The 17,035-nt window shown below is 41.8% G+C and overlaps 1 protein-coding gene across 6 annotated transcripts in view; it reads left to right on the forward strand.

Moving 5' to 3' along the window:
• LOC125463155 (protein TASOR 2-like) overlaps positions 1 to 17,035 on the forward strand; it is a 109,731-nt gene that overhangs the window by 81,059 nt on the left and 11,637 nt on the right. For 3 of the 6 annotated variants that reach the window (XM_048553982.2, XM_048553984.2, XM_048553983.2), the window contains 5 exons: positions 1,601 to 1,726; positions 2,563 to 2,716; positions 8,603 to 8,708; positions 10,145 to 10,326; positions 13,238 to 13,360. In XM_048553982.2, the coding sequence (XP_048409939.2) occupies positions 1,601 to 1,726; positions 2,563 to 2,716; positions 8,603 to 8,708; positions 10,145 to 10,326; positions 13,238 to 13,360 (691 nt within the window). Of the gene's footprint in view, positions 1 to 1,600; positions 1,727 to 2,562; positions 2,717 to 4,036; positions 4,219 to 8,602; positions 8,709 to 8,968; positions 9,031 to 10,144; positions 10,327 to 13,237; positions 13,361 to 17,035 lie in introns of those variants that run through there. The other 3 variants (XM_048553986.2, XR_009447202.1, XM_048553985.2) reach the window with 3 other exon arrangements.

Genomic DNA, 17,035 nt, shown 5'->3' on the forward strand with positions numbered 1-17,035 from the left:
CCTGATTTGCTTGGGTTTGCTGTTCAATAAGGAAAGCAGCTTTACAGCTATATGTGTAAAAAAGGAAGAAGTTGTACTAAGAAAGGAAAAGCCAATCTGAGCACAAAGCCCACCATGCAAATCCTGTCAGGATTTGAAGGCTGTTGTCCAATTGTGCTGTGACCCACAGAGTGGGATATTATTCATCCATCACCATCCCTTGGTGAGTCCTTGTTAAACAGGTGGGACCGTGCCCATTCGGCACAAGTCGGGATACAATGTTCTGGCTCTGTGTAACCCATTTCTATTCTATGTCTCCTCAATGGGATCTGATTGCATCTGCACACCCTGGGTCCAGTTATCCTCCAGGATAACTGTGTTTTAAATTAATGGATGAGAGTTGCTGTGGTTAGGCTGACTTTTATTGCCACCCACCACCACCAAATGCTCTAGACAAGGTTCTGGTGAGCCTTCTCCTTGAACTGCTGCAATCACCCATAGTGTGTTTAGGGAGTAAGTTCCAGGATTGACTGTGCTGAGGCAGCGACAATATCTGAAGACGATGTGTCTCAGTCTTGACTCAGTGTGTAAGATGCAAGGGTGAATTACTTCAAATGTAAATTATCATTGGTTTTGGATATGAGGAAGAACGATTCTTGGAACAGCATAATCTGCGTGGAACACACAAAATTCACTTAATCCTACAGATTTAGAAAGACAATGCTAGGTGTTCATTATGCATTATTCTATTTTATTTTAGTTCTATGTGTTGAAAATAGCCGTAGTTCCAGAGGACCAAGGGGCTGCTCTCACATTAGATAGAGACAGCGCAGATTTAACCTGAAGGTCACCATGCCTCACGGGAGGGGTGAGGTTGAGAAGGTGGGACTTTCATGGTGACCTTGGCTAGTGTATGAAATGAGCCTATGCTGTTGATGCCATTCCTGCATTGAAAGCGAGCTGCCCAGGCACATGAGCTATCCAAACTCCAATTTATACAGAATCATAAATAGTGTGAACAGTTGAGAGTCTGAAAACCAAAGCTGATTTAACGTGTCATTGCTTTGCTCACATGGATGGAGGTGTCTGACCATCTATTAATTCAGTTGATACAAAATCTTCCTATGCTTCAGAAATCAATTGGATTTATCTACGAGTTCAGAGTAAGCAATTTATAATGATGAGACGTGCTATGAACAGTTTGCAAATCAGCTGAACAGCACTTTCAAATTAAATGACTTTGAATTAACGGATTTCTTAGTCTATAGACTGTATCAAAATGTCTCAAATCAATACACTAAGATCATGTTCAGTGAGGCAAAATTCTTGGTAATTGTTCAGGGCCTATGAAAGAATAGACTTGATGTGCTGAACAGCTTTTTGCCGCTTTCTGCTTTTCCTATATACTATTTGATGGCATTGCCCTTTTATTTGCTGTTTTCCTTTGTCCTGCCAAACAACATTCAAAAATATTTACTTGTCATTTACAGGAACTAAATATCAAGGCCATAAACTTTACCCTCCATTCCATTGCATCTTGCCTTTCAGTAATTGCCCATCAAGTTCAAATGAGCTGTCCTTTAAATTATTTTAATTGTTAATAATCCTATTGATATTTCAGGAATTTCTAAAGAACGAAGGACATGTGGAGATTGGTCTGCTGGATCTCTCAGTGACACAGCCACCTCATTGCGGCAAAGTGCTTGTTATTATTAGAAATGAAGACATAGCAGGACACCTGCACCAGGTGAGTGTCCCAGCAATTCACCTCAAACTGTAGGGGCTCTTCGGGTGCCATGGTAATGTTCCTACCTCTAAATCAGGACGCTTGAGTTCAAATCCCACCTGCTCTGGAGATGTGTAATAATATCTCTGAACAGGTTGGTTAGGAAAATATCTTGCCTTAAACCAAGACAACAAAGATGTTTTTAATGGAAAGACATTTTCGTAAAGGATATATACATGATCATTGAAAACACACCTGTTGTATCAGGTACAAGACTTACAAAGATCCCGGATGTCAGGTTCAATTTTGAAATATCATCATAGAATCATACATTACAAATAGGAGAACAATTGGTCAATCTTACTCCTGCCCACTCTTCTATCCAATTCCCTGCATTCCCCTGCTCTATCCCTACAGTTCTGAAAATGGTTTCATTTCCAGCTATACACTTTGTTCTGCCAATTATCTCAAGTCTAAGTCCTCTAGCTACTGCACCCACTGTTAGTGGGATTGACGGATAATTATTAATACCTTTTTGTTTTAAAGCCTTCCTCAACCCTCCCAATTCCAAGGAGACCAATTGCGACTTCTCTGGGTTGCTCACCATGTTAACTATTAAATTCTTAAAGAAATCATTTTCTCACTGTAGTATGAATTTTGACTTGGAGCGTTGCACACACATTTGGTTGGTACAAATTAAATAATTATAACATTTCACAAGTTACCATTATATTCTGATGTTATATTTGTGGTGATTTCTGTTGAAACAAATAATACACTTAACATGCTTTTGCCTTTTATGTGTGACATCATTACACGTATACTGGAATAAGTTTTGTTTTGGGACCATTTCCTAGATTCCGCATTTATTGGCTCTGAAACAGATGCCATGTGTTCAGTTTGCTGGTGTGGATAGTGCGGAAGATATAAAAGACCAAACATTTCAAGAGTTATTTAGCTCTGGAGGTTTTGTTGTTTCTGACGGGACAGTGTTGAACAATGTAACTCCAGGTAGGTGCAATAGTTTTTAATGTGTACAACATTTCCTTAAACAAAGTTAAGGCTATATTTCTCAATATGTTGATTATAATTCTTATCACTGTATTGCCTAAATATGAAACAAGTTTAAGTTTAATTTTAATGATAAATAATTTTACAAAATTACAAAGCAATGTTGATTATTGAAACTGGAAAGCTTTATTCCCTGTGATAATGGGAATCTTTATTCCCTGAGCTGGTTGGCTTTAATTACTGGTGTAAAATGGGATTATTGATATATGGCACTTTTTGAATGTGATTCAAAAATTTGTTAAATTAGAATAGCATTGTGCATGGTACTATTAAATGGCTTTCAGAAAATCAAACAACTATTTCAGTGGCTTAAAAGAATACAGAGGAAATACCTTGAAAGGAGAGAGGCGGTTGTATCCGATCTACAAATTAGTTTACTTACAGACTATCTTCTGGAAAGTCTGGGAGAATACGGAGTCACTGATTCAGTGGAAGGAGAGGAAAATGATAAAACTTGTATACATTGTGGTAACTGTAATCAGCCGCCAGATGGAAAGACTAATGCTCAGTTGTGGGAATCTCTGCAGGATCAGACTGTTCCAAATACAATGTAATGGTTGGTGCAGCAGCCAGTGTCAGGAGTGATTGATCAAAATTCTGTACTGATATTAAATTTAAAAATTAATTTCAAGGCGAAAGCAGTCCTCTAGTTGGAGCAGTCCCTAACTGCTACTCTCAGATATCCGTCGCTCCCCATTGAAATCCAATTGAATAGGGGTTCTTGTTCAGAAATTCTCTTCAGCACAGCAGGTTTTGCAACTTAAGAAATTTGAAATCATTATTTAAAAAAAATCAGACAATGGCGGTAAAGGAACTGTTTCAAAGTAAAGGATACTTAATAAAAACATATTATTACAAACCATTATATTATAATTTTGAAATAAACTCTAGAAACTAAATGTATGGAGCTTGAAAGCATTTTTGTCTGAAATTCCTCCCATTTATTCTAGTGCTAGCATTAACCCTATCTTTTTTGCTGGTTTTGACATTCAAGGAATGTGAAGTTGAACAAATACTTTGGAACTGTTTTGAGACACTGAACTGCCATGTTCTAATGGGATAGAAAGGAAAACTTGAGAGGCTGAATGGTGATTTTTCTCTTCCTGTGTTATCATATATCTAAATAATTGGATTAATAACTTAGTTAAATAATTGGAGCAGGAAAATACAGGTTGATGAATTAATTGTTTACATGGAAACATCAGCACCTAAGATTTGCCTTTTTTTTGTTTGCTTGTTCCTGTTTCTGTTCATGTTTAGCTTGTTACTGCAACTGAAAGTACCAACAGCATCAGTCAAAGACCTTCAACAGTAGAGATGGCTAATTAGCCTGAAAATGCTTCAGCCTGAATTGACGTTACACCAGCACTTCCTGAGTCCACTGTCTCAGCAGGCAGTATGCTTCTGGGTTCGGCATTGCTGTGTGCTCGCCCTGTCTCCAGGTCTATCTTCCATCAAAACTGGCCCCTTATTGGGAGGGTCAATTTATTGGCTTCTACAACTTCCACCTATGTAGCACACTTTAATGTGGCAAAATGCTCCAAGAGTTTTTACAGGAGCATTATGAAGCAAAATTTACAATGATTCACACAGAAACATAGAAAATAGGAGCAGGGAGTAGGCCATGCTGCTCTTTAGACCTGCACCACCATTCAAATGGTCACATAACTCAGTCCCCTGCTCCTACTGCCTTCCCATACCCTTTTATTCCTTTAGCCCTAAGAACTATATCTAACTTCTTCTTAAAAGAATTCAATATTTTGGCCTCATCCACTTTCCCAAGGCTCACAGTTGTCTGGGTGAATTATTAGTTCCTCATCTCAGTTCTAAATGATCCAGCCCATATTACTGGACATGTGATTGTTACCCGTGACCAAAAACTTGGTCAAGCAGAAACAAAAACAGAGATAATGAGAGGCATAGATAGAGTTGATAGCCAGAGACTATTTCCCAGGGCAGAAATGGCTAACACGAGGGCTCATAGTTTTCAGCTGGTTGGAGGTAAGTATAGAGGGGATGTCAGAGGCGGGTTCTTTACAGAGAGAGTTGTGAGAGCATGGAATGCGTTGCCAGCAGCAGTTGTGGAAGCGAGGTCATTGGGGTCATTTAAGAGACTGCTGGACATGCATATGGTCACAGAAATTTGAGGGTGCATGCATGAGGATCAATGTTCGGCACAACATCGTGGGCTGAAGGGCCTGTTCTGTGCTGTACTGTTCTATGTTCTAAAAGCTCACCAGGTCTGGCGGCATCTATGGAGAGAAAGCAGAGTAAGCAGTTGATCTTCCCTGTCTTGCTGTCAACCATCCCTTTGTCTGCCTAGCTTCTTTTTTTCTCTCTCTCTCTCTCTCTCTCTCTCTCTCTCTCCCTCCCTCTCTCTCTCTCTCTCTCTCTCTCTCTGGGTTCTGTCTCCACTTTTCACCCCCTCTGTTATCAATATATGCACCACCTTTTCATAGCTATTATCAGTTCTGAATAAAGATTACAACTGGACTCGAAATGTTAACTCTGGATTTCTGTCTCCACAGATGCTGCTAGGCCTGCTGGGTTTCTCCAGCAATTTCTGTAATTGTTTCAGACCTTCAGCATCCACAATTCTTTATTCTATTTTACTTGGCCAAGCAGGTTGGTTTTAATGACCGTCTTAAAGAAGCATTTCAAATAACATCAGTCACATTCGACCAATTCACATTAAGAGACAATAAAACAGAGGAGCAAATAACTGGCCGAAGAGAGAGTCATAGAGTTCTGCAGCATGGAAACAGACCCTTCAGCCTAATTAGCTCATGCTGCCCAGTTTTCACAATTAAACTAGTCCCATTTGCCTGTGTTTGGCCCATATCCCTCCATATTTATCCCATCTATGTACCTGTCTAAATGTTTCGTAAGTGACAAAACTTCTACCACTACTTCTGACAGCCTCTTCCAGACACTCATTGTGAAAAAGAAATGCCCCTCTGGACTATTTTCTACCTCTCCCCTCTCAACATAAACCTGTACCCTCTAATTTTAGACTTGCCCCACCATGGGTAAAAGCTATTGGCTATCAAATCATGTATACCTTTCATGATTATACAGACACCTCAGTCTCCTACACTCCAAGGAAAAAAAAATCCCAACATCTTCCTACGCTGTGAGTATTAAAGGAGGGATGTATTTAGAAGTTTAAGGATATGAAGAATTGAAGAATATGTTAGCCTTGGAGGGAGGGCAGGGTGGTTGAGGAACTAAGGGTAGTACTGCTTGGAATTTAGCTTCAAGAATGAATTGAGTATAAAGCATAGATTGCCCAGGTTGTGGATTCCAACAGGAGGCATGGTCTTTCAAAATTAGAGCTAGAACTTTCAGGAGTGAAATTAGGAAATCTTTTTCACCCAAAGGAGGGTAAAGGTCTGGAATTCAGTTCTGCAAACAAATGGTGATGCTAGATTAATGGTTAATTGTCTGCCTGAGATTGCAAGATTTCAGTTAACCATAAGTATCAAAGGTTAAAGAAAGGCAGATATGTAGAGTTAGTTCACAGATCAACCACCATCCCTTTGAATAGTTGAACAAATTCTGAATGGTCTAGTCTTGTTATCATACCAGGAGAATACTGGAAAGTTTGGGGCAATGGAAGCCAAGGACTGAGTTGCCAATGTTGGGGTGATGAGACTCAGGCATATGTGTGAAGCCAGAATAGAAGGAGCATAGAACAGAGCTCCTGGAAGATTGTAAGCCACAGAAGAGATATCCTTGTACAATAATTTGGCAGTCCATCTTGTGTTCATACTTCTCTTAATCACAGCTTTTAATGACATATTGGCTGTGTATGATCTTGAAACAAAGAAAATTCCGCAGCAGAACAAAAGGATGTTAAGCTTGATCACAACCCTTTGCAGCAGTTTCACTGTTAAACAGAGGTTTTGATTATCAGGCATTTCTGTTACTCCACCTCACCCCTCTTTTCTTTATATATTTTTTATGTTCTTTTATATTTTATTGGAACAAAGCATCAGGCGTAGGCCATTCGGCCCTTCGAGCTTGTTCTGCCATTCAGTGAGATCATGACCTAACTCCATGTGCCTGCAATTCGTGCGGTTTCATTTCTGCAGGAGTTCCTCAGGGTAGTGTCCTAGGACCAACCATCTTCAACTGCTTCATCAATGACCTTCCCTCCATCATTAGGTCAGAAGTGGGAATGTTTGCCAATGATTGCACAATGTTCAGCACCATTCGTGACTCTTCAGATACTGAAGCAGTCCATGTTCACATGCAACTAGCTCCAGGCTTGGGCTGACAAGTGACAAGTGACAATCCTGCCACAAAAATGCCGGGCTATGACCATCATCAAGAGACAATCTAACCACCGCCCCTTGACATTTCAATTGTGTTACCATGACTGAATCACCCACTATTAACATTCTGTGGGTTACCATTGACCAGAAATTCTACTGGACTCAACACATTAACTCAGTGGCTACCCGAGCAGGTCAGAAGCTAGGAATACTGTGGCAAGTAACACCCCTCCTGACTCCACAAAGCCTGTCCACCATCTACAAGGTGCAAGTCGGGAGAGTGATGGAATACTCCCCACTTGCCTGGATGAGCGCAGCTCGAACAATGCTCAAGAAGCTTGATTGGCACTGCATCCACAATTATCCTCTCCCTCTACCACTGACGCTCAGTAACAGCAGTGTGTACTACCTACAAGATGCACTTCAGAAATTCACCAAAGAGCCATAGGCAGCACCTTCCAAACCCACGACCAATTCCATCTCGAAGGACAGGGGCAGCAGCATAATGGGAACACCACCACCTTCGAGCCACTCACCATCCTGACTTGGAAATATATCGCTGTTCTTCACTGTCACTGGGTCAAAATCCTGGAATTCCGTCCTTGCAGCATTGTAGGTCAACCTACGCACATGGACTGCAGCGGCTCAAGAAGGCAGCTTACCACCAAATTCTCGAGCAACTAGGAACAGGCAATAAATGCTGGCCCAGGTGACATCCCACAAATGAATACATTTTTTAAAGAAAAAAACTACCATCACCAGGTACCCTAAAATTGAGAACAAGGTTCCAATTGTACTGAATTTAAACATGTTGCACTGTAATTTATCTGGAGTACTACGTACAGTTTTGATTCCCTTCCGTAAGAATGTAATTGCATTGGAGGCAGTTTATAGAAGGTTCATTAATCATTAGATTAATTCCGGAGATGAAAGACTCGTCTCATGAGGGATAGATTGGACAGTTTAGACCAATCATCTTTCATTGTTTTCTACTTTTAAGAAGTATTGCTGAAAAGAAAGACATTTTGTCAAAGCTATTTGATTTGCAAGTTCCCATAGTTTAGAAGAATGAGAGATGTAATTGAGGTATTTAACATGCTAAAGGGGATTGACAAAGTAGACATAGAGTGTATGTTTCCCCTGTGGAATGATCTACAAGGAGATGTCATAATCTTAGGATAACAGGTGGCAGATTTATAACAGAGATGAGGAGAAGTCACTTTTCTCAAATGTCTGTGAATCTGTGGAATGCACTACCTCAATAGTAAGGTGGGTGCTGGCACACTGAATAAATTTAAAGGGGAGATAGGCTGATTTTTATGGAGTAATGGTTTAAAGGATTATGGAGAGTGGGCAGGAAGGTGGAGTTGAGGCCCAGATGATAATCAGCTGTGATCATACTGAATGGTGGAGCAGGCTGAAGAGGCTGAATGGCCTACTCTGTAGTTAGCTCTTACATTCGTCCGTAATTGTCCAGATAAATGCACCTAACAAGCCCGACAGTCTCCAGTCTTTTCATTGAGCAACTTCTTTATTTTCGCTCCATCAGAATGCTTGCAACAGATTTCGTCTGTCCTGGAACAGCTGAACGTTGAGCATAACTGGAAGTGGATGATTCATTTCAAAGAACTCAAAAAACTGAAGGAGACAGCAAGGTAAGTTTGGTCTGAAGGTTCTGCCTGCTGCTGGACATATTAGCAGTGGCAGTGGAGCCCTGATGCTCCTGTAGTCAGGGAGAGTTGGCTTTTGTTCACTTCCTAGGGAGTCTTTGCCTGGTTCCTGTGGGAAGGTTGACAGGGAGAAGCAGCATGGTGTTGATCTGACCAGCTCCAAAGTGAGTAGATAAAGGCAACACTTCTTCCTTTACTTCTTGAAAACTGACTTAGTTGTGATTTACATTTTATGTATTTTCTAGTTGGCCTGTTAGGACCCCCTCTAGAGCGGTTGGGACTTGAACCTGGACCTCCTGGCTCAGAGGTAGGGACACTACCACAGTGCCAGAAGAGACCTCCTCCTTAACTTCTTAGATATTTTCTAAACAACCTGTTCAAGGATGTTGTTACACACCTCTAGTGCAGGTGGAACTTAAACCCAGGCCTCCTGACTTAGAAGTAGGAACACTACCACTGTGTCACAGGAGCTTCTATTGAATTACACTTTTAGGAAACAAACACAATAATTTTAACCTATGTTCTTGGGGACACTGTAAGGTTATGACCAGCCTCAAGGGTAAATTATTGTGTCCTAAAATGTGCCCAGATGTCAAAGTGATGTGAAGTAAGTTCTCTGAAATGTTTGGAAATCATTAACTTGCGTTGCAGAGCAGCAACTGTGCCTTAGATGGTAGCATTGCTTCCTCAGAATCAGTGTGGTAAATTCAAATACAGAGATGTCAGTGCAGATCTGAGGTTTTCCTGATTCAGATAAGTATGAAAAATCGCATAGTGCCATTTTGATGGAGCACAAGAGGGTTTCTCCCCAGGCTGTGGCCCAATTTTTGTCAAAACCTGCAGGCCTCCCTGGTCATTCATTGAATTATCATTTGTGTAATGTTGTTTAGACAGAAGTTTGCCTGAAAACATTTTGACAAAATGAGTGGTGTGATGGAGCTATGTTTAGCACTGCTGCCTTACAGCACCAGGCACCTGGGTTTGGTTCCTTGGGTGACTGTCTGAGTGGAGCTTGCATGTTCTCCCTGTGATTTTGAGTTTCCTCTGGGTGCTCCAGTTTCCTCCCACAGTTCAAAGACATGCAGGCTAGGTGGATTGGCCATGCTAAATTGCATATGGTGTCCAGGGACGTGCAAGCTAGGTGGACTAGCCATGGGAAATGCAGGCTTAGAGGGGTGGGTCTGGGTAAGAAGATGGTGTTGACACATTGGGCTGAATGGCTTACTTACACAGTGTAGGGATCAGGCTTTTAACAGAAGCATTTCATTGACTGTAGACTTTTTAGATGTCCTGAGGATATGAAACATTACCCAGCTGAATTGTCTTGGTTGCAAGGGACTATTTTGGTGAATGACATTTGAATTGTTCCATTTTACTGGTGGCCTCAGAATGTATTTACTTGCTTGTATGTGTTGATACAGAGAAGACAACACTGCAAAGAGAAAAGTTTCTCTGCTGATGCACAAGATTGCAGCAAACCTTGTGGAAGTTCTCCCTTTCCACGCGTGTGATTCCAGGTCCAGGGAGAAGCCTGACTACCTCAGTTGTCTCATGAAGCTGCAGGTTCAGAAAATAAGTTCCAGGTTTGCAGTGTTTCTTACAGGTGAGCTATGACAGTATCACTTGTAATGAGTGATGTGATGATCCTTGGAAGAATAAGAAGATATTATTTGAAGTGAAAATTGAGATGGTTGATGGCTATTCGTTTATAGTGCCTTGGACAGTAATTGTGAAACAAATTTTGTATTTAAGTTTTACGTAGAGGGGTGAAAGCAAACCCGATTTTCGAGAACGCACCTGTATTTTCCACTGTCTCAAGCTAGCTGCAAGTCAAGACGGGTTGCAACAAGCAAAAGCGTATAGAAGTACTGACCAAAACCAGAATCACTGGCCTTTTGTAGTCTAGGCTTGGAATTTCCTCTGGAGGATAATTGAGGCAGCATCAGACCTTTTAATAACACAAATAACAAAAATTTGGGCCCCAAAAGCTGATGAGAATGAATGGAACATTTACAGTAGACCGTTTGAAGGATCGGGCAGTGAGTGTGAAGCAGCAATGGTGCTACTCGCCCAGGAAGTGGAATGCATTGTCTTAAATCTTTTGTCGTAGAATTGCACAGAAGTGATAACACAGAAAACAGAGCAATCAGGCCACCTAGATAATGAAGTGTGAGGCTGGATGAACACAGCAGGCCAAGCAGCATCTCAGGAGCACAAAAGCTGACGTTTCGGCCCTAGCCCCTTCTTCAGAATCAGGCCACCTGCTCTGCACTGATCATGATGCTTCACTTGAACTTGTGCTTACCATGCTTTGTCTAACTTACCCTCATATTCTGCTAGGTATCCTTCCATCCATCAGAACATTCATGAATTCATCTGTTGTTTTGGTTTAAAAGGCAAGACCAAATGGTTTTTCTAATATAGAAAAGGAGATTTGGTTTTATCCTGGGAAAAATGTTGCCAAAGAACAGAGATTTTAACCAAGAGTATCTATTGGGAATCAAATGTTTAATGCACTCAAGAGGTCAGTAAAGGACCGTAGCTATCAATTGGAGAGAATCGTGAATAAAAACTTTGTGTCTACAGCAGAAAATAAACATTTGTCAGCAAATGAACAGCAATGAGAATTCACATTAATTAGTTACAAGAACTTACAATTTAGTTCGATGAAGCATGCAAGAATGCAACAACTGACATGACATTAGCAGTGGAGTCAGCATTTTGGGTCCAAGCTGCCCTTTAGGTCTCTCCATATGCAAATCTGTTTTTTGAAAAAATAAACTGAATGCTTCTGCCGCACACAGAATAAATTGAGATTGTCTCACTTGGACCTAATCCCCATTCTGCCACTTGCACACAGTGTGAAGTACAGAAAAAGGTGTCTGCTGATGTTTCTGCTCCATACCTCACTCTGTAGAACATTGAACATAGAATGTCGAACATAGAATGGTACAGTACAATACAGGCTCTTCGGCCCACAGTGTTGTGCCGACATTTTATCCTACTAAGATCAAACTACCCTGCATACCCTATGTTTTACTATCCTGCATGTGCCTATCCAAGAGTCCCTCAAAAGTCTCTAATGTATCTGATTCCATTACCACTGCTGGCAGTGCATTCCACATGCCCACCACTATCTGTGTGAAGAACCTACTTCTGACATGTCCCCTACACCTTCTTCCAATTACCTTAAAATTATGCCCCCTTGTAATAGTCATTTCCGCCCTGGGAAAAAGTCTTTGACTATCCATTCTATCTATGCCTCATCATCTTATATACCTTTATCAAGTCACCTCTCATCCTTTGCTCCAATGAAAAAAGCCCTAGCTCCCTCAACCTTTCCTCATAAGACCTGCCCTCCAGTCCAGGCATCATCCTGGTAAATCTCCTCTGCACCCTCTCTAAAGCTTTCACATCTTTCCTATAATGTGGTGACCAGAACTGAACACAATATTCCAAGTGTGGTCTAACCAGAGTTTTATTGAGCTGCAGCATAACCTCACGGCTCTTAAACTCAATTCCCCTGCCAATGAAAGCCAATACACCATACGCCTTCTTTACAACCCTATCAACTATGGACGTCTGATCCCATCAGTGCAGTGAACTCTTTCCTCGTCCCTGCTGTCATTATCTGGCTTCCCCTTAAATGTACCCATGCCATTCACCTTCTTAGAACAAGCAAGTTCCACATTGTCATCACTCTCTGTGTGAAGACACTTCTTTGGTTAAGATTTATTAGTGACTACAAACATTTGGGGCCCATCATTTTGGACTGCTTCACACGTAAAAGCAATGTCTCTGTATCCACTCTGCCATCGTTTTAAAGACATCATTGAGGTATCATGTCACTTCTTGAGGAAAACAAAGATTGAGACATGACTCCAGTCTTTTCAGATTTAAGTATAGGGTCCAGGCGGACGCTCCAAATAGGGCTTCACTGGGCGCTGCAGGTAGCAGGTGGGGCATTAATTGAAGTCCTACGTTTTTGGTGAACACCAGGTGTGATAATATAACACGGAAGAATAGTCATCTCCTGGGGTTGTAATCAACCTTCCTCCTTTTGTGAGGAATATAAGGAAGGTATGAACTGGTCAGTGTCTGCTGTAGTTTGCATTGGGTGTAGTTTCTGACCTTCCAAAACAAAACGTGAATGACCTTGCAAGAAGTGAATTAATAGTGAAGTGCTTTTGAAATGCTCTGAGGATGAATTCTAATAAAATACTATACTTTCAAAACTGAATTTGGAAGTTTTTTTGTAGGGAGGTGTGGTGACAAAGCAAATAATTGGAGTTAAGACACACTTCAGCCTCGATCTAATTGAATGGGGCCATAGTCTGATCAGCCTATGTAACAGTTTAAAAAAAAAGTATATTTATTTCGTTCATAAAAAAAGGAACTTATTTTCAAATATATCGTCCTTTCTTAAGAATGTCTTTTGAAAATGCGATCGTGAAGTGCTAATTTGCAAGCCTGTTAAAACAATAGTAAATTATGCTGCATTGACAATTTTTTAGGGAAACTTGAGAACCAAGATCTTTTCGCACTAAGTGGAATCCTTGTTACAGATGTAAACAGTTTTACTAAAGGTTTGAGAATGCTAACAACCGCTACACAGGACGCTTTGGACACAGAAAATGGTAATTTATATAATTGATTTATAATCTATCGCTTTTTGATTTTTATGCTGAAATTGGAAGGATTAGTCATTGTAGAAGTCGATGTAATCAACAATGAGTTCATAGAAGCAAGTTCAAGCAACAGGGCTGGAGGAGAGAACAGCAGAGGTGACTCATAATGTCAGTAAGCTTCAAAGAACAAAGAAAATGACAGCACAGGAACAGGCCTTTCGGCCCTCCAAGTCTGTGCCGATCCGGATCCTCTTTCTAAACTTGTCACCTATTTTCCAAGGCTCTGTATCCCTCTGCTCCCTGCCCGTTCATGTATTTGTCTAGATGCACGTTAAATGATGCTATCATGCCAGCCTCTACCACCTCTGCTGGAAACGCGTTCCAGGCACCCATCACCCTCTGCGTAAAGAACTTTCCACACATATCTCCCTTAAACTTTTCTCCTCTCACCTTGAAATCATGACCCCTAGTAATTGAGTCCCCCACTCTGGGGGGAGAAAGCTTCTTGCTATCCACCCTGTCTATACCTCTCGTGATTTTGTAGACTTCAAACAGATCCCCCCTCAACTTTTGTCTTTCTAATGTAAATAATCCTAATCTACTGAACCTCTCTTCATAGCTAGCGCCCTCCATATCAGGCAACATCCTGGTGAACCTCCTCTGCATCCGCTCCAAAGCATCTACATCCTTTTGTAATATGGCGACCAGAAGTGTACACAGTATTCCAAATGTGGTCGAACCCAAAGTCCTATACAACTGCAACATGACCTGCCAACTCTTGTACTCAATACCCCGTCCAATTAAGGAAAGCATGCCATCTGCCTTCTTGACCACCCTGTTGACCCGCATTGTCACCTTCAGGGAACAATGGACCTGAACACCCAGATCTCTCTTTGCATCAACTTTCCCCAGGGCCTTTCCATTTACTGTGTAGTTCGCTCTTGAATTGGATCTTCCCAAACACATCATCTCGCATCTGTCTGGATTGAACTCTATCTGCCATTTCTCTGCCCAACTCTCCAGTCTATCTATATTCTGCTGTAATTTCTGACAGTCCCCTTCACTATCAGCTACTCCACCAATCTTAGTGTCATCAGCAGACTTGCTAATCAGAACATCTATACCTTCCTCCAGATCAGTTATGTATATCACAAACAACAGTGGTCCCAACACAGATCCCTCTGGAACACCACTGGTCACAATTCTCCATTTTGAGAAACTCCCTTCCACTACAACTCTGTCTCCTGTTGCCCAGCCTTTCTCTATCCATCTAGCTAGTATACTCTGGACCCCATGTGACTTCACTTTCTCCTTCAGCCTAACATGGGGAACCTTATTAAACACCTTACTGAAGTCCATGTATATGACATCCACAGCCCTTCCCTCATGTCAACTTTGTCACTTCATCCAAGAATTCTATCAAGTTGGTAAGACATGACCTTCCCTGCACAAAACCATGCTGCCCATCACCAATAAGCCCATTTTCTTCCAAATGTAAAAATATCCTATCCCTCAGTATCTTCTCCAGCAGCTTCTCCACCACTGACGTCAGGCTCATCGGTCTATAACTACCTGGATTATCCTTACTACCCTTGTTAAACAAGGGGACAGCATTAGCAATTCTCCATTCCTCTGGGACGTCACCCATGCTCAAGGATGCTGCAAAGATATCTGTTAAGGCCCCGGCTATTTCGTCTTTTGCTTCCCTCACTAACCTGGGATAGATAACATCTGGACCTGGGGAATTGTCCATCCTAATGCCTTTTAGAATACCCAACACTCCCCCCCCCCCCCCCCCCCCACTTCTTATGCTGACTTGGCCTAGAGTAATAAAATATCTATCCCTAACCCCAACATCCATCATGCCCCTCTCCTCAGTGAATACCGACGCAATGTACTCATTAAGAATCCCACTCATTTTCTCTGACTCCTTGCATAACTTCCCTCCTTTGTCCTTGAGTGGGCCAACGCTTTCTATTATTACCTTTTTTCTCCCTGTGTACGAATAAAAGGCTTTGGGATTTTCCTTAACCCTGTTTGCTAAAGATATTTTATGATGTTCCTGTGAAAATGAGGAGTAGAAAAGGCAAGATTAGGGAGCCATGGATGACAGGTGAAATTGTGAGACTAGCCAAGAGAAAAAAGCAAGCATACATGAGGTCTAGGCGACTGAAGACAGACGAAGCTTTGCAAGAATATCTGGAATGTAGAGTGAATCTGAAATAAGGGATTAAGAGGGCTAAGAGAGAACATGAGATATTGCTGGCAAATATGGTTAAGGAAAATCCCAAAGCCTTTTATTCATATATAAAGAGCAAGAGGGTAACTAGAGAAAGGATTGGCCCACTTAAGGACAAAGAAGGAAAGTTTTATGCGCTGAGTCAGGGAAAGTCGGTGACATTCTTAATGAGTACTTTGCATCGGCATTCACCAAGGAGAGGGACATGACGGATGTTGAGGTTAGGGATAGATGTTTGCTTAGTCTAGGTCAAGTTGACATAAGGAAGGAGGAAGTGTTAGGTACCCTAAAAGACATTAAGGTGAACAAGTCACCAGGTCCGGTTTGGATCTATCCCAGGTTACTGAGGGAAGCGAGAGAGGAAATAGCTGGGGCCCTAACAGATATCTTTGCAGTGCCCTTCGACACAGGTGAGGTCCTGGAGGACTGGAGACTTGCTAATGTTGTTCCCTTGTTTAAGAAGGGCAGCAAGGATAATCCAGGTAATTATCGACTGGTGAGCCTGACATCAGTGGCAGGGAAGCTACTGGAGAAGATACTGAGGGATAGATTCTATTCCCATTCGGAAGAAAATGGGCTTATCAGTGATAGGCAACATGGTTTTGTACAGGGAAGGTCATGTCTTACCATCTTAATAGAATTCTTTGAGGACGTGACAAAGTTGATTGATGAGGGAAAGGCTGTAGATGTCATATACATGGACTTCAGTAAGGCATTTGATAAGGTTCCCCATGGCAGGCTGATGGAGAAAGTGAAGTCACATGGGGTCCAGGGTGTGCTAGCTAGATGGATAAAAAACTGGCTGGGCAACAGGAGACAGAGGGTAGTAGTAGAAGGGAGTTTCTCAAATTGGAGACCTGTAACCAGCGGTGTTCCACAGGGGTCTGTGCTGGGACCACTGTTGTTTGTGATATATGTAAATGATCTGGAGGAAGGTGTAGGTAATCTGATCAGCAAGTTTGGTGATGACACTAAGATTGGTGGAGTAGCTGATAGTGAAGGGGACTGTCAGAAATTACAGCAGAATATAGATAGACTGGAGAGTTGGGCAGATAAATGGCAGATGGAGTACAATCCGGGCAAATGCGAGGTGATGCATTTTAGAAGATCAAATTCAAGGGCGAACTACACAGTAAATGGAAAAGTCCTGGGGGAAAATTGATGAACAGAGAGATCTGGGTGTTCGGGTCCATTGTTCCCTGAAGGTGACAACGCAGGTCAATAGGGTGGTCAAGAAGGCAGATGGCATGCTTTCCTTAATTGGGCGGGGTACTGAGTACAAGAGTTGGCAGATCATGTTGCAGTTGTATAGGACTTTGGTTCGGCCACATTTGGAGTACCGTGTACAGTTCTGGTCGCCACATTACCAAAAGGATGTAGATGCTTTGGAGCAGGTGCAGAGGAAGTTCACCAGGATGTTGCCTGGTATGGAGGGTGCTAGCTCT

The sequence above is a fragment of the Stegostoma tigrinum genome, chromosome 25 (genome assembly GCF_030684315.1).
Source record: "Stegostoma tigrinum isolate sSteTig4 chromosome 25, sSteTig4.hap1, whole genome shotgun sequence".
In the NCBI taxonomy this organism is placed as follows: Eukaryota; Metazoa; Chordata; class Chondrichthyes; order Orectolobiformes; family Stegostomatidae; genus Stegostoma; species Stegostoma tigrinum.